The sequence below is a fragment of the Phyllostomus discolor genome, chromosome 2 (genome assembly GCF_004126475.2).
Source record: "Phyllostomus discolor isolate MPI-MPIP mPhyDis1 chromosome 2, mPhyDis1.pri.v3, whole genome shotgun sequence".
NCBI classification, from domain to species: domain Eukaryota; kingdom Metazoa; phylum Chordata; class Mammalia; order Chiroptera; family Phyllostomidae; genus Phyllostomus; species Phyllostomus discolor.
Window position 1 is genome coordinate 72,326,137 of NC_040904.2, and position 19,320 is coordinate 72,345,456.

General features: G+C 33.6%; 1 protein-coding gene across 3 annotated transcripts in view; it reads left to right on the top strand.

The window, feature by feature from the left end:
* Positions 1–19,320, top strand: part of CADM2 (cell adhesion molecule 2) — a 1,092,572-nt gene that overhangs the window by 911,125 nt on the left and 162,127 nt on the right. For all 3 annotated transcript variants that reach the window (XM_028504686.2, XM_036017949.1, XM_036017950.1), the window contains one exon: positions 1,324–1,461. In XM_028504686.2, coding sequence (XP_028360487.1) covers positions 1,324–1,461 — 138 coding nt within the window. The remainder of the gene's footprint in view (positions 1–1,323; positions 1,462–19,320) is intronic.

Sequence of the window (19,320 nt, forward strand, 5' to 3'; positions counted from 1 at the left end):
GTTAATGTGTTGTTCTGTAGAGAGCCAACTTGAGACACCAAGAATAGGCAACTGGCTGGTTTCAGTTTATTAAATGATGGTGTGATATAGATTTTCTTTTAAAAGGCAATATAGAGGTGAAAAAAATTAGCCCACTAATTGGAGTTATGTTGATCTGTCATTTATCTTTATTGTTTTGTTTAAATGTGTATTTTTATTGTTGCTTTCCAACATGCTTATATTTTATTTTTTTTAATTTTTTTTAAAGATTTTATTTATTTATTTTTAGAGAGGGAAGGGAGAGATATAGAAACATCAATGTGTGGTTGCTGGGGGTTATGACCTGCAACCCAGGCATGTACCCTGGCTGGGAATCGAACCTGGGACACTTTGGTTCCCAGCCTGCACTCAATCCACTGAGCTACGCCAGCCAGGGCTCTATTCTTTTAAAACTGAATTAAATACTGTGATAAAGAAGCGTCCAGTCTGCCTTTATTATTGAATAATTTTAGAAGAAATTTTAGTAAATTTCTACTATGATAAGAGAATATTAATGCCCAAAAAGCATGGAATATTCTATTATTTAAGTTACCTATGTACTATCTATTGCTCCATATTAGTTATCTGCTTATTGATTGGATGGTTTAGACTAGAAGAATCGATAACTGGTTAGTATTAATACTAATGCACTTCATGCTCCACAAAACTACACTTGCATTTCTAATACAAATTACATCAAGAGACATTCTCCACTTTAGAAAAATCAGAAAAGTAAGTATAGTTGCACTTACTGATGAGTGTTTTGATGGATTTTCTTGAACAAAATGCCTTTTCTTGAATAGAGTCCACAGAGGATAATGTCATTTTTAAGCTTTAGAATTATGAAATCAGAAATGAAAGGTGCTATTTAAGTTTAATCATAATTTGCAAAGGAACAAAAAATGCTTTGTGAATGTTTATCCCAATGCAAAGAATGTACATTCTTAACTCCCTATACTAGTAAATATGAAAATATATTGAATGGTTGTCTTTAAGATATACAAAGAGTATATTTTTATATGTAAAATTTAATTTAACTACTTTGAACTAAATATATGACTATATGTATATAATATACTTGTATACATATATAATCATATATATATGCATATATATATACATTATCTATATCTATATATTATAATCAGGTTATTTTATTTTATAGCTGTTTATTATTTTTGATTGAATTTATTGTCAGCTGGTTAGCTGTTTACTTTTGTTTATAAAAGTAATAGTTTATAAAAGCAATAGAATGAACAAACTTTGGGAATTGATTTTCATGTCATTCATTTGTTTATATTTCAGGTGTTCCTGAAAAGCCTCAGATTAGTGGATTTTCATCACCAGTTATGGAGGGAGACTTGATGCAGCTGACTTGTAAAACATCTGGTAGTAAACCTGCAGCTGATATAAGATGGTTCAAAAATGACAAAGAGATTAAAGGTAAAGTATGGGAAAAGTTCCCCAAATAAAAATTAATGTGTGTAAAGTAGTTTGAAAAGTTAGATACATTTTGCACTCACTTTTTCAAATCACGGTCACTTTCTGAGTATAATCTGAACCAGATTTACCCATTTCCTAAATTAGGTAGTTTTACAATATATTTTAACATAATGTGTGTGCCCCATTTCCTCTTATGTAAAACAAGTCTAAAATAATATATAACTCATGGAAAAGTTGGAGAAATAAATGAATCAATGTATTAAAAAATACATGAGTTAATATATAAAAAACATGTAGATTTGTGATTGGCAATAATAAGTACCAAGTATAAATTAGATAATATTTCAGAACTCATCTATAATATTTAGATTATAGACAGAGAAACTTCATGAATTATTTTTTAACTTTGTTGGTTTCTGACATTACAAAGTTTGGATAATAACGCTGACTAAATACCAATAAACCTGAGTCCTAGTAAATCTCACAGAGGGTAAATACAATGTACTCATCTTAGCAAAAATGCACAATACAGACATACCTCAGAGATATTGCAGGTTCAGATCCCGACCACAACAAAGCTGGTATCACAATAAACCAAGTCACACAATTTGTTTTGTTTCCCAGTGCATATAAAAGTTATGTTTACATTACACTGTAGACTATTAAGTGTGCAATAATATTATGTGCAAGAAAACAACGTATATATTTTACTAACACATTATCTCTAAAAAATGCTAATCATAATCTGAGCCTTCAGTGAGTTGTAATCTTTTGCTGATGTAAAATACTGTTTCATTGTTGATGGCCTTTGCCTAATCAGGGCGTGGTTGCTGAAGGTTGAGCGGCTATCGTAATTTCTTAAAATAAGACAACAGTGATCTTTTCTGCACTGGTTGACTTTTTCTTTCACAAACAATGCCCTGTGGCATGTGGTGTCTTTTGATAGTGTTTACCCACAGTAGAACTTCTTTCAAAATTGGAATCACTCTTCTCAAAATATGCTGCTGTTTTATCAAGTAAGTTTATGTAATTTCTAAATCCTTTGTTGTCAACAATCTTCACAGCATCTTCACGAAGAGGAGATCCCATTTCAGGAAAACACTTTCTTTGCTCATCCATAAAAAGCAACTTCCCAACCATTGAGGTATTTTTCAGGAGATTGCAGCAATTCAGTCCCATCTTCAGGTTTCACTTTGATTCTGCCTCTCTTGCTATTTGCACTACATCCACAGTTACTTCCTCCACTGAAGTCTTGAACCCATGAGGGCCGTAATCAACTTCCAAATTATTGTTAATATTGATATTTTGACCTCTTCCTATGAATCATAAATGTTCTTAATAGTATCTAGAATGGTGAATATTTTCCAGAAGCTTTTTGATTGAGTTTTCCAAGACCCTTCAGAGGAATCAATATCTATGGCAGCTATAGCTCTACAAAATATATTTTTTAAATAAGAATTGAAAATTAAAATTATTCTTTGGTCCATGGGTTGTAATACCTTATTGTTCAGTTGGCAGTTATGAAAACAACATGAATTTCATATATATCCATCAAAGTTTTTGGGTGACCAGGTGCATTGTCAATAAGCAGCCATATTTTTTAGGATTTTTTTTTTCTGAGCAGTATGTCTTAACAGTGGGCTCAATATATTTAATAAACCATATCATAAACAGATGTGCTGTCATCCAGACTTTGTTATTCAATTTATAGAGCACAGACAGTAGATTTAGCATAATTCTTAAGGGCCTAGGATTTTTAAAATGATAAATGAGCATTGGCTTCAACCTAAAGTCAACAGCTGCATTAGCCCCTAACAAGAGAGTCATCAAGTCCTTTGAAGCATTGAAGAAGACATTGACTTCTTTCTATCTATAAAAATCTTCCAATATGAGGCTATTTTGTCAACATTGAAAATCTATTATTTAGTGTAGCCACCTTCATTGATGATCTTAGCTAGATCCTCTCGATAACTTGCCTCAACTTCTATATCAGCACTTGCTGCTTTAACTTTCACTTTTATGTAATGGATATGGGTTATTTCCTCAAACCTCATGAGCCAACCCTTGCTTGCATCAAGCTTTTCTTCTTCAATTTCATCACCTGTCTCAGCCTTCATAGAATTGAAGAGAGTTAGGGTCTTGTTCTGGATTAGACTTTAACTTAAGGAAATGTTGTGGCTGGTTTGATCTTTTATCCAGACCACTAAACCTTTCTCCATATCATCAATAAAGCTGTTTCGGTTTTTTATCATTCATGTGTACACTGGAATAGCTTTTTAATTTCCTCAAGAACTTTTCCTTTGCATTCACAACTTAGCTAACTCTTTGATGCAGTAAGCCTAGCTTTTTGGGCCATCTTAGCTTTTGACTTGCATTTCATATTAAGCTTAGTTATTTCTAGCTTTTGAGAAGTGAGAGTTATACAACACTTCCTTTTACTTGTGCATTTAGAGGCTATTGCAGTATTATTAACTGGCCTCATTTCAGTATTGCTGTGTCTCATGGAATAAGGATGCTCAAGGAGAGAAAGAGAGAAGGAGGAGTGGCTGGTTGTTGGAGCAGTCAGAACACAAACTGCAATTTATTTATTAAGTTTTTCATGTTATGTGGGTGCAGTTTGTGGCACCCTAATGATAATAGCAACATTGGAAATCACTGATCACAGATCACCATGACAAATATAATAATAACGAAGAAGTTCAAACTATTTTAAGAATTACCAAAATGTGACACAGAGACACAAATTGAGTGAATGGTGCTGGAAAAATTGTGTGGATAGACTTGCTCCACGCAGGGTTGCCACAAACCCTAAATTTATAGAAACCGCAAGACCTGTGAAGCACAATAAAGCAAAGCACAATAAAATGATGTATACCTGTAGACATATAGACGTGTGTATTTAAATACACATACATTCATTTTCAATATTTATTTTTTATTGTTGTTCAAGTACAGTTGTCTCCATTTCACTCCACCATGTCCCCCCACCCTACCCATCCCTGCCTCCCACCCTCAATCCTTCCTTTCTTTGGTTTTGTCCATGAGTCCTTTATACATGTTCCTTGATGGCCCCTCCCCTCTTTTCCTCCATTATCCCCCTCCCTCCTCCCTTCTGGTCACTGTCAGTTTGTTTTTTATTTCAATGTCTCTGGTTATATTTTGCTTGCTTGTTTGTTTTGTTGGTTAGGTTCCACTTATAGGTGAGATCATATGGTGTTTGTCTTTCACCACCTGGCTTATTTCATTTAGTATAATGCTCTCCAGTTCCCTTCATGCTGTTGAGAAGGGTAGGAGTTCCATCTTTCTTTCTGCTACATAATATTCACACATACCTTCTCTTAAGGTGGACATAAGTTTACAGGGGAGATGACAGGTAAGGTTAGTAGTGGTATTTTGTACCCCACATACAGGTATCTTGAACTTGATATCATATGTATATTAAAACCTAAGTATAAGAATTGTTTATGATGATTGTGGAAAATATTCCCTCTGTGCATAGTAATGTCATATTCTCAAAGCGACCTTCTAGGAGAGAGGTTTATACAAACCATTGTGATTATTTTAATTTATGATTCTATTATCTTACCTCAGATTTAAAATGATTCTTACTAATAGGCATACAGCCTGACAAATAAGATTGCCTATACTACCATGGTTTATAATCCATACAGTTATTTAATTTTTTTGTTTTAATTACTCTTTCTGTATATATCATTCCCCAAATCAGATTTACCTGCAATTTATCTCTAATCAGAACCTTTATTTCAGATCTTCTAATACATTCATTTTATTGGATAAAATTTAGAGAAATAAAAGTCCCTAAGACAAAAGTTAGATATCTTGCTATGCAGAGTTAAACTTTCAGGTTATAATGTAACTTCATTTTATATTCTGCCATTCAAATCTGCTTTCAGGATATGTTTGATTAGGCTTGCCTGGACCTGTGTAGCTCTTTCCTAAATGAAACCCCTACAGTACTTCCAGATTTAACTTACTATGACAAGAATCTGATCAAGGAACTTTATCTTTTCTTATTAAGTTTGTGAGGTGACAGTGGTTAATAAGGTTATATTGGTTTCAGATGTACACTTCTATGATACACGCTCTGTATATTGCATTATCTGCTCACCACCCAGAGTCAAATCATCTTCCACCACCAAATACTTGATCCTTTTAACTCTTCACAATTCTTCACCCCTTTCCCTCTGACAAACACTATACTGTTGTCTGTGTGTATAAGTTTGAATTTTATACTCCACATATGAGTGAGATCATATGGTTCTTAGCTTTTTCTGACTGACTTATTTCACTTAGTATGATATTCTTAAGGTCCATTCATGCTCTCACAAATGGCAGTACGTCATCTTTTCTTATGGCTGAGTAGTATTCTGTTGCATATATATACCACATCTTCTTTATTCAATCATCTATTGAAGGACACTTCACTTGTTTCCACGTCTTGGCCACTGTAAATAGTGCTGCAATGAACATATGTATGTGTATATTTTTGTGAATAAGTGCTTTCAAGTTCGGGGGTTATATACCCAGAAAAGGAGTTGCTGGGTCATATGGTAGCTCTATTCTTAGTTTTTTGAGGAACCTCCATACTATTTTCCACAGTGATTGTGTTACCCAGGAGAGACCCGAGTCAGGGACCCCCACCCCATACCGGAACTTGTTCCTAGATTCTTGCATTGCTCACAGGAGACAAATTCAAGTGAGAGCAAACACATTTAATAGAAATGAGAATGAAAGTTTATTTATGAAACACATGAGCAAAAATGCTATAAACAGGCAGTTGGATTAAGCAGGCACTCAGCTAATCCAAGTGCACTGACTATTCGGGTTCAGGGGCTATATACCTTAGCTAGCTTCGGGGTACCTCTCCTTTTCCCCTGTCTACACCTTGGGATTAATAAAAAGGCTTGCTTTCTTTATTAGTAAAGGCTTTCTATCTAGTTAGTGAAATTATTGCAGAGGCTTCTTGTCCCAGCACAAAGTCTCGAGGACTCTCCTCCTCCTGCTCTATCTTTGCTCATGATATTCAGAACACTTGGCAATCTTATCAAGCCCAGCTCAGTACTGCTGAGTTAATTGGTGAGACATGTCTCCCTTTCATTTCTAGCCTCTTTTTTAGGTTCTTTGTTGTAATGGCAAGGGCCCTGCTTTATTTCCCCTCTGGAAGCTCATTCCTAACTTCTACCTAACAGCTGCACCAGTTTACTTTCCCACCATCAGTGAATGAGGGTTACTTTTTCCCCACAACCTCTCCAAGTGACAATATCTGTAGTCACTTGTCTTGATAATACAATTCCAACATGTGTGAGTTGTATCTCATTGTAGTTAGGATTTGCATTTCCCTAATAGCTAATGAAATTGAGCATCTTTTGCTATATATGTAGGCCATTTATATGTCTTCTTAGGAAAGGCCTCTATTCAGATCCTCTGCCATTTTTTGTCTGGATTGTTTGTTTGTATGGTGTTGAATTACATGAGTACTTTATGTATTTTTGATATTAACCCCTTGTCAGAGCTGTTGCTTGCAAGTATCTACTGCTATTCGGTTGGTTGCCTTTTAGTTTTGTTTGCAGTTTCTTTTTCCATGGGAAAACTTTTTACTTTGATATAATCCCATTCATTTATTTTTGCCTTTACTTCTCTTGCCTTTGGGGTCAAATTTATTACATCTCTTAGACCAGGGTCCATAAGTTTAGTACCTATGTCTTCTTGCATGTCATTTATTGTTTCATACTTATGTTTAGCTTACTCTTTCTGCTTAAGCACTTCTGATGGAAAGCCCTAACCTGCAGAATAAGTTTAAAATCTGATTTCTTTGGACTAACTGATTTCTTTCTTTGAGGAAGCTACAGGAAGTGAATTCTTGCACCTTGCATATGTCCTTCTAGGTGCAGGGCTTGTGGAAAGCGTTCCTGGACCAAAACCCATCATGTGTGTATGGAGGCTTTCCCACACCAACAATAATTTCGGTTCCCTAGTGTGGGAGCTCTCTGAGAAAGATCCTCAAGCTGTTGTTTTGTGGTTATCTGAGGCCTCATTTCATAGTCATGACTTACTAAAATTGACCGTGGGTCATTGATTCAACTTCAAGTCCTTTTCCTTTCCTGGGAAGTCAGTTGTGGCACTAAAAGTTCTAATCCTCTGACCATATGCTTGGCTTTTACTGGCAACCAGCCCTCACCCTTGAGGTGAAGGGGTAGAAAAAACAGAGTTAGATGAAAATTGTGATTGCTTCATTCTACTATTTAAAGGTAACTGGAGAAAAACAAAGTCTTACCATTAGCTACAGAATAAATTCTAAACAGCTTATCTAGATAAAGATCTTACATGACTATTTGGCCCCTGCACTCCTGTTTATTTTTCATGTCTCTATCACACAGAATGTTTCATAGTTACTTCAACAAGTCACAAGCTTCTACTCCACATAGATACACGAAGTCCCTTTCTTTGGAATGCTCTACTACCTATTTTTAGCCAAACCCATAGGATAAATTCCATTCATTATTTAAGAGGTATTATTCATTTAAGACATATTTATTGAGTGCCTACTTTTATTACTGAACTGTTAAACGTTCACCTCTCCCACAAAGTAGGACTAATGTTTGCTTTTTTAAAACATAAAATCTTTAGCCAGTCCATATATTTATTACCATTACTGTTAGATCTGTTTATAGGTTTATATTCCAAATGTGAGTACCTTGAAGAAAATATTCTGCTTTATTCATTTACATTTTTGCTGTTATTTTTGTTTCATACATGTTTCTATTGAACTCCACAGAGTCTACTTTAAGAAATGGTAGATTATACCTTTGATTTAAATACTGTATTTAGTATTGAAAATCTAATTTTGGCCTAAGACTTAATATAGGCTATATAAAATTTTAATTTAGTAAAATATTAACTTGTAATACGAGATTTTGAATTATTTGACACTAACATAAAAGAAAATGAAAAAGAAAGATTTGGGTCCACTGAGTTTAAAGTTCCTATATCAAGTACAACAAGATTTAACTGAAAGTATTGGTGTTAGTATTTAAAAGGCAGAAGATTTATACAATTTGGAGAGAAACCATAGTATTAGTATTTAAACTTACAGTATACACCATGCATCAATATTTTTTCTTCTCTGAAAGTGTTCTTTTCATTTAAATATGGACTGTGCTAGGCACTGTATTATATATAAAAAAGAAATAGCATTAATAATATCTATGTGTATATATATATATATATATATATATATATATATATATATATAAAACACTTGAAGTTTTCTGTATGCTCTAAGTATATTACCCCAAGACTCTCCAGACTGTCACACTATGGCATCTTATGGAAAGAGATAAAACAATCATTGCATGTTGGTATAAATGATTTATAAAGGCAAATAATCACCAAAAACCTTTGAGAAAATTTTTAAAATTTTTTATTGAAAAACAGCTTTATTAAGATAAAATAGACAAAAACAATCTAAACATATTTGAAGTGCTCAGTTTGATATATTTTTATAAGTATATATAGTGATGAAACCATCACCATAATCAAGAAAATGATCAGAATGTTTATGTACAAAAGGTTGGTCACATTCTTCCAGAATCTCTTTCCCCATTCCTACCTCCCTCTTCATTCCCAAACAAGCACTGTTTTGCTTTATGTCATTATAGTTCATTTATATTTTTAAAATTTTATGTAAGTATTATCACATAGTATGTATTCTTATTATTCTGATTTATAACTCTTGGCCCAACTATTTTGAGATTCATCCATGTTGCTGCATGTATAAGGTACTTCCTATTTATTACTGATTGGCATTTTATTGTATAAATCTATACCATCATTTATTTATCCATTTAATAGACCTTTGGGTTAAGTTTATTATTATTATTATTTTATGTTTACGAGCCATATTTTGGTATTATATGTAAGATATTTTTGCCTAACTCAAGATCACTAAGATTTCCATAAGCTTTATAATTTTAGCTTTTGAATATGTTTTGAATTCTTTTATATTTTTATGCCCTTTTATTTCTCTCAGTTGCATTATTTCTAGGTTAGTTTTGATAGACTGATTGATCTCATTATAGATAGCATTTTCCTTCTTTGAATGCATAGTAGATTTTTAATTAGACCTAAACATTGTGAATTTTACCTTTTAGGTGCTGAATATTCTCATATTTCTATAAGCATTCTTAAGCTTTGTTCTGGTTAAGTTACTTAGAAAAAATTTAGTCCTTTCAGAGTTCCTTTTAAATTTCTTAATGTGAGACCGGAACAGTATTTATTCTAAGAATATTTTTCTTAATACTGAGGTGAAATCCTTCTGAATGCTCAGTACACCAGTCAGGTTGTTTGGAACAAGCACTATTACCAATATGTGTGTACATCATGTACTATTTCCTCTAATCCTTTTAGGTGGTTATTGTCCCAGCCTCAGCTTTCTCTCTCAGATGCACTGGTTAGTACTTACTTTTCTGAATCCTGGAAGGGACACTGAAGATATGTGAGTCTTGAATTTGTGCAGCCAGCTCCTTTTGATATAGTGCCATAGCAAAGTTGAGCTGCATTGACCCTCCCACACACCCAGCTTCTTCTCCTTACCTCAGGCCAGCTGTCGGTTTCTACGTGAGTTTTTTCCTACATGGTCCACAACTTGAAAATCTCTCAACACATTAAGCGGGAACACATTTTAGCATTCACTTCATTCATTTTCCACCTCTCAGGGATCACTGTCCATTGGTATGATGTTCAATATCTTGAAAATTTTTGTTTTTAGGTGAGAGGTAAATCTGTCTCTATTACTCCATCTAGGCTTGCAGCAGAAGATGGTTCTGTCTTTGTTTTTGAAATGTAGAAGAATAATACTTTTATTTCAATGGCAATACTTAATTTGGTTTGCTTGCTGGTTTTGAGGTGAGATAATAAATTTTAAAGGGTGAATGAAACCAAGAGTGAAATGTGTCTCTACTCACTTTAACAGAATATTTTAGATGAACAATTTTACTAGTTTTAAAGTTAGAAATTGTTTATTCAGCTACAGAATTTCAGTGCTGTTATGGGTTCTTATACATTGTGGGAATGGAAAGAAAAGTTCTAGCATGTGTGTAATGAGCTAAGAAAAATATAATTATTTAATGGATGTCACTTATTGTCAAGAATAAGCATTCTATCAAGAAAAGTTTTTTAACTTTGTTTTTTATTTAATTATTAAAAGGTACATACCACAATAATCCAGGGCTCATCAGTCTATAAGCAATCTTAAGATTATAATAAGATAAATATCGAAAGCTGCTAGCTTTTGAGCTCTCATCTACTAAAGGAGGGATTCAATTGCTGCTCAAGTTCTCCTCAGGTTATTTCCTAAGGATCCTTTATGATTTCTTCATGCACTATGAAAGAAGTCTTTCCCATTCTTTAGCTTTAGATTTTTCACAGAAATCCAGTTTTTAATGTTTTTTTGTGGAATCTGGGGAGAGAAAATCTTGTTCCAATCAACTTTGTTTAATAATATTCTTTGGACTCAGGAGGTTATTTTATAAAATTTATGAATTAGATATTTCTAAAAATGATCCTTTAATTTATTTGATCAAGAAAAGTCATTGGATTCCAATAGTTTTTCACAATATTATGGCCTGATTGACATCTTAGTATAGCAGTATCTAAGTGCATGGGTAACCTTTCTTCTATTTCTATTGATAATGGGAAATTCTAGATAGATTATTTTACTGAGATTATTCTCTAGTGGTGTATATTAATGTTGGTTAATAAAGTAGTAAATGCATTCTCTCTTTTATTTAGTAGCTGGAATACTAAATACTCTGCTTCTTGCAAGTGGTCATACATATAATCTTCATCTTCCCAGAGAGTGATCAATGTGAAATTTCTCTTCATTCAATAATTCAGGGGATTAGCCACTTCTATTTATCTTTTATATTACAGCTTTATTGAGAGATAATATACCATCAATTTAGCTAAAATTTGCAATTCATTGGTTTTCAGTAATTTCAGTTACATAATTCTCACCACAATCAGTTTTACATTTACATAACCCTAAAGAAATGCCATCCCTACTAGTAATCACTCTCTATTTTCCCCCAACCTCCTCTCACCATCTCTAGGAACCATTAATCTATTTCCTATGCCTATAAATTTGCCTATTGTAAACATTTTATATAAATGAAATTCTACCATATTGTGACTAGTTTCTCAGCATAATATGTTAAGGTTCATCTGTATTATACGAGTACTTTGTTTTTTTTCATTAAATATTTTCACTTAATATTCCATTGTATGCATATGCTATATGTTATTTACCCATTGATCAGTTGATAGGAATTTGGGTTTTTATACTTTTTGGCTATTATGAAAAAGTCTGCTATGAAAATTTAGAAGCAAGTTTTTATGTAGAAGTATGCTTTTATTTATGTTGGATATATACCTAGGAAAGGTACTAGTAGGTCATTTTATTTTATTTTATTTTTTTGCTTTATGTTCTTTGGGTGCTCTATTTTAGATGTTCATATGTTTGTAATTGTTACATCTTTCTAATGGATTGACACATAATGTTATTGATTTCAATCTACCGTTTCACATTTTGTTTTCTGGTCTCAGCTTCTGATAGAAAGTAAGTTAATTAAATATTTTGGAGTTCCTTTGTGAAAGTCATTTTTCTGCTTTCAAGGTTGATTTTTTTCTTTGTCTTTTTACTTTTTGTTATGGTATATATGGCTCTAGATCTTTTTTTGTATTTAAACTTTTTAGAATGCATTGAGCCTTTAGGTTGTGTAGATTAATGTTTTTCATCAAATTAAGTAGATTTAGATCAGCATTTTCATTAAAATTTTTCTACTCTTTTCTCTTCTTTCTACATTTTTCTACTTCTTTTCTTCTGGTTTTCATAGCACAAGTGCCCTTGTATTTAAGGGAGTCCCTTGTTAATTTTTCTTTTTTTTTCTTCTTTTCTTCAGATTACTTGTCTGTACTAATCTGTAAATTTTTTTGGTTCATAACTACTATTGAGTCCTCAACTAAATTTTCTATTTCACTTACTGCATTTTTCAACTCCAGGACTTTATTTGGTTTGTTTTATAATTTCACCTTTTTTATTGATGTTCACAATTATTTTGTTTTACCTCTTCAAATATGGTGGTTTGCTTTAGTTGTCTGAATGTATTTAAAATGAATTATTTGAAGTATTTGAAGTATCTGTTAAGTTCATCTTTTGGGCCTTCTTACCAGCAGTTTCTAATGTTTGCTTTTTTTTTTTTTTTTTACTATGTAGGAGTCACACTGTCCTTTTCCTTGTCATGTTACAAATTTGTTGAAAGCAGGACACTTAGATAATATATTGAACAATTATGGATGCTGCTCTCACCCTACAGCTTATTGTTGTTTGCTTATGTATTTGTTTGATGATTTAGATGGACTATATTCACTGTACTGCAAAGCCTGTGATGTTAATCAAAGGGCACAGCCTTGCACATGTGGATAACCACTCTGGGAATGAGAATGGTTTTTGAAGAGCTCTCTTTGACTGTCTCTTTCCCTGATGTCTCTGTTAAGCTATCTAGCTCTGCTGGTATAATGCATAGCTGTTCCCCTCCACTACTTGTCAGGTGATTTCTCTATTGTTTTCAACAATACCCTGTGCAGAAATTCTTTCAAAACTGATCCAATAAAATTGAGAATGGTTTCTTAGAGATTTTTTTCTTTTTGATTCCAGTTTTAGAGCTTTTCTTTGACTGCAGTAAGGCTCTTTCTAGCTGTTTCTCTGCTTTTCTCTCATAAACTAGCTGGGCTCTGGATTACCCTATTGCTCTCATGGACCTACCACTATCTTTTTACTCACCTACTATCAAATCTTCATAGACTTCAAGAAGGCCTTGGGCTTGAGCTTCTCCACATTCTGTTCCAAATAGTCAGTTACTCTAGAGAGAGTTTCAGAACCCTCTCATTATGGCCTGCCTCTTCCTCTGGGCAAAATCTTTATGATGCCCCTCCTGAGCTGGGGGCATGGCCTGCTTCTTCTGAAGTACAATTACTCCTGTTTTGAAAGCAGGATGCCGGGGGAGTACAGGTAGACTCTGTCTTCTTGAACCAAAGAATATATATGTACCATATAAATACCTTATATATACACATATATATAAATACCTTAAATATTTGTGTGTGTATGCCTTATGTGACATATATATATATATATATATATATATATATATATATATAGTACCTCTCTATGTACCAAAAAAGACTGCTATTTATTCCCTTCCATACCTCTTTCTGAATTTTCAAATTTATGAATAATTTGTAAAGTGTATACTAAGCTGAAACTGTCCAAGATAAATTCCACAAGTCATGCAGGATATACCGTTACATGTCATGAATCATCTGTGTGCAACAGTAAAAGAAAAACCTTGTTGAAACTGACATTCTGCTTTTTTAGCTTATTAGTAACACAGAGATAACAAGTAATATTCATATTGCTTCTGATTATTCCAAGAAAGTCATAGTAAAATAAAGAAGATTTTCTTGAGGACAAGCTAATCCCTTTCTTGGACTGTTGCAATTATTAATTAATTTTTTGAGTGACCATTGTTCTTCTAGTGTATCTCCCATGCTCCTTTCTAAAGAGATATCTGATGGGGTGAAAGTCAGAGAGGAGACCTGATACTTAACTCTTAGTGTACAATTTAATACTTAAATTATTATCCTCTTTGGTATTTTTAACGTACCAGTAGTCTTTTTTAAATATCTAGATAATATATCAACATATCCGTCTCACTTCCTAGACTCAGATCTTTTTCCCTCATTTAACTTTTATACAGAATCTAGTATGATGTAAAACACATGGTAAGAGCTCAAGGATTTTATATACAGAGTGAATGAATCACTTGAGTTAAAATGGTCTCGGATGATACCTTAATAATTTTTAAAGTCAGTGACTCTCTTCTTTATTGGATTTCTCCTGGACTGGATATTCCAGATGTTAGTATTCTTCTAAGTCACAGAAAACTAAGGAGAATTCAATATAGACTTAATCCATCATTTGGGTGAAAGTGACCTAATGTTTTACCTCAATAATTTTCAAAGAAAAATTACTCTATACCAACTGTTCTCTTGGACTGAGCAACATTTTTATTAGTGTTCTAAAATATTAAATCTTAATAGATATTTAAATGTGGTTCCTGAGCCATCAAGCAGAAATTTGAACAGATCCAGTGTTTTTGATGGAAAGTAAGTCTTACAATTCATTTTGTTCTAGAAGGATTTGGGTAAATACAACAATCCCTGATTAGTATAGAGGCAATGTTATCAAATATAGAACAACAGCCAGATTAGTATAGAAAAGTAAGATAAAAACTAAAGTAAAATTAGTGAGCAAAATTTTGTATAAAGCCTTTTATATTTGCCAATAATGGATCATAAGTTCTTATTTGTAATTTTAGTCATTTCAAAGAGAGAAACAAGATCAGTTAATTATCATGTCCACAGACAGTCATACAAAAGAGGTCTAATATATGTTGGTACTGACAGTCAGAAGAGAGAGTTCCTCTCTGAGTCCATATGTTTTACATAAGTGTTCATGTGCTGAATTGAGTTGGCTTAAGGCTGTATACAGCAACATTTATACAGTGTTTTTTATAGTACTTCTCAACGTAGGCCTGTGGGAAAATACTTAAAAGAAAGTTGATAAAAAATATAGCATTCCACTTGTCTAAATTAATTGAAGGCGGTTTCCAGGGGTGTCCAACCCAAGGCCTACAGGCTGCACATGGCCCAGGATGGCTACAAATAGGGCCCCACACAAAACTGTAAATTTACTTGAAACCTTTTTTTTTTTTGCTTGTCGGTTTTTGTTAGTGTTTGTGTATTTAACATGTGGCCCAAGACAACTCTCCTTCTTCCAGTGTGGACCAGAGACATCAAAAGGTTGGACACCCCTGAATGGAGTGCATCCCATTCATCAGCCCTCCATAAATGTTATTTTGCTCATCTGAGCTTTTCAAATTTACTAACAAGAAACTGAGTTTCAGTAAAACCCTTTTGCCAGGTGAAATGTTTTTTTTTTTTTCATTGCCTGTTGTTGGTGGAGCCATAGCTTGAAAAACCAAGGTTACAAATGTCACTCTATAAAGAAGCAAAGTATTATGAGAAGGATTTATAAAAATCTACCCCTTCGCAGTGGTATGAAGGAGTGCTCATGGGCAATGATGAGATTTGCCGCGAGACTTTGTTTTGCAGTCTTCACCAGTGAAAAAGTGATTGTGTTTATCAAACTTTAAATTTCTACCGTACTGTGTAAGATTTGCCCTCAATATTTTTGGTCTGAAGAAAGTTTAAAGCTGATATAAAATAAAATTCTTACCTTGACTAGTAAAGAAAAATGCTTTGTAAAACACATTTCAACACTAAATTTAAAGAAAAATACACTGATTTTTTTCATCTAAGATCAACTGGTTTTAAAATATGCATCTCTGAGTAAATGATTTAACCAGATATAGTTATGTTATGGCAATTTTTAAAAAACATCAGGGGTGTTGGCTATCTTCTAAAAATGATGTATTTTGTTTTAGAATGATTGATCTATAAAACTTTTTGAAACAATAGTTAGACAACATATCCAGTTTTCTGATTTGGTCACCCTAACTTTTTGACAAGAAAGACAAGTTATCTAATATAATGCTCACAATTACATACAGACAGCTTACTAACAAGGGTGTCAAATCATTAACATACCATTAATAACAGTGGTATGGATTCAGAATAAATATCTTGAATTCTTCTACTAAAATTATCTCTGATCCATCAAGAAACACTTTTACAAACTCTGACTATGAAAATAACAATAAGATTCAAGTTTTAGATAAACATCAGTATTTGGGATGTATACTGAGACCTTGCAGTGATGGTGGTGGATAGTCAGAGAATGGAAGCCCCTAATGGGCCAGGAGAAGTCACATAGTATCCTAAATTATTTCCGAAAGACATCTCCAGATAATGAGAATAAATGGCATGTTCAGTAATGTACTGCAAACAAGGCAGAAAATGTGTGTTCAGCCTGGCATTGTTCCTAGTGTGGCCTATAGGTCTTTCAGTGGATTAAAAGGAAACTCGCTCATTTTAGGTACGTGTTTGATTCAGAGGGCTGTGATAGGATTCAGGGCAGGATTTCCCTTTATAAAAATGAGAATGTCCCTTTGTATGTCCTCCTTGGAGAACTGTCTATTCAAGTCCTTTGCCCATTTTTTAATTGGGTTTTTTTGTCTTCCTAGAGTGGAGTTATGTGAGTTCTTTATATATTTTGGAGATCAAACCCTTGTCTGAGATATCTTTGGAAAATATGTTTTACCATACAATTGGTTCTCTTTTCATTTTTTTTAAAGGACAATAGTTTTTATTGTTAATTGTATTGTATAAGAATCCCATATTTTTTAATTCTTTATTTTATTTTAATCATTGTTCAAATACAGTTTTCTGCCTTTTTCTCCCATACCAGCTTGCCCACTCATCCCTCCCATTACCACCCTCCCCTAGTTTTTGTCCATGTGTCCTTTAAATTTGTTCCTATAAACCCTTCCCATTCTCCCCTAAAAATTCCTTTTCTCTCCCCTCTGGTTGCTGTCAGCCTGCCCTCTATTTCAATGTCTTCTACTTTTTTTTGCTTGTGTCTTTGTTTTGTTGTTTAGGTTCCCATTAAAGGTGAGAGATCATATGGTATTTGTCTTTCACTGCCTGGCTTATTTCACTTAGCATAATGCTTTCAAGCCCCATCCACGCTGTTGCAAAGGGTAGGAGCTCCTTCTTTCTTTCTGCTGCAGAGAATTCCATTGTATAAATGTACCATAGTTTTTTTGATCCATTTTAATGTTGTTTTCTTTAGCCACACAGAACTTTTCTTTTTATTTTGATGAGATCCTGTTTGTTTATTCTTTCCTTTATGCCCTTTGTTCTAGGGGACATATTGGTGAAAATATTGCTGCATGGAATATCTGAGATTTTCCTGCCTGAGTTCTGCTGAAGAACTTTAATGGTGTCATGACTTATATTTAAGTCTTTTATCCACCTTGAATTTATTTTTGTGTATGGTGTAAGTTGGTGATCAAGTTTCATTTTTTTTACATGTATTTGTCCAGCTCTTCCAACACCATTTGTTGAAGAGGCTATTTTTACTCCGTTTTATGCTCTGCCCGCTTTGTCAAATATTAGTTGACCATAGAAGACTTGGGTTTACTTCTGGGCTCTCTATTATGTACCATCGATCTATGTGTCTGTTCTTATGCCAGTACCAAACTGTTTTGATTACAGTGGCCTTGTAATACAGTTTGATATCAGGTATTGCAATCTCTTCTACTTTGTTCTTCTTTCTCAAAATTGCTGTAGCTATCCAGGGTCATTTATGGTTCCATATAAATTTTTGAAGTGTTTTTTCTATGTCTGTGAAATATGCCACTGGTACTTTAATAGGTATTACACTGAATCTATAAATTGCTTTGGGTAGTATAGACATTTTGATGATGGTAATACTTCCAATCCATTAACATGGTATATGCTTGCATTTGTTTGTGTCTTCCTTAATTTCTTTCTACAGTGTTTTATAGTTTTCTGAGTACAGGGCTTTTACCTCCTTGGTTACATTTATTCCTAGAAATTTTATTTTCTTGTTGCTATATCAAATGAGATTTTTTCCCTGCTTTCTGTTTCTGATATTTTATTGTTGTTATACAAAAATGCCTTTGATTTCTGAGAGACATATGAAAAGATGCTCAACATCAGTAGTCATCAGAGAGAAGCAAATTAAAACCACAATGAGATACCACTTCACACCAGTGAGAATGACCATCATAAACAAAGCAACAAACAAGAATTATGGGAGAGAATGTGTATAAAAGGGAACCCGAGCACATTGTTGATGGGAATGCAGACTGGTGCAACCATGATGGAAAACAGTATGGAATTTCCTTAGAAAACTAAAAATGGAACTGCCTTTTGACCCAGGAATTCGACTACTGGGATTATATCTGAAGAACCCTGAAACATCAATCCAAGGAACCTATGCACCCCAATGTTCATAGCAGCACAATTTACAATAGCCAAGTGCTGGAAACAACCTAAGTGCCCATCAGCAAATGAGTGCATCAAAAAACTAGGGTATATTTACATGATGGAATACTATGCAGCAGAGATAAAGAAAGGAGTTCCTACCCTTTGTGACAGCATGGATGGACCTGTAGAGCATTATGCTAATTGAAATAAGCTATATGTTGAAAGGCAAATACCATATGATCTCACCTATAAGTGGAACCTAATCAACAAAACAAATGAGCAAGCAAAATATAACTAGAGACATTTAAATTAAGAACAACGGGACCGTAACCAGAGGGGAGATAGGAGGGGATAATGCGAGGAAAGGGAGAAAGGTTTTCAGGAACAACTATAAAAGACATGTGGACAAAACCAAGGTGGGTGGAATCAGGGGAGGGAGGTGGAGATGGCTGGGGTGGGGGGAGAGGATGGGAGAATAGGCAGACAACTGTACTTGAACAACAATAACAAAATGGAAAATAAAATAGAAAAACTGCCTCCCTTACACAATTATGATAAAATATTATTGTTTCTCAAAAAATGAGAATGTCTCTTTTTAGGTCTACTTAAATGGCATCAAAATCTCAAAATGAAGGAAGCTAATGTATCAGAATAGCTATTATAGCTGTATGTATATGGAGAGGTAGCTCCTGAGGTCTGACATTTTATGAGAAGATTTGGATGTAAAAAGTCCAGATGACCATTGCTTTCTTCCTTGACTTACCTGACTCAGGACTTTTAAACTTGCTGATTGGTGGTGGTGGT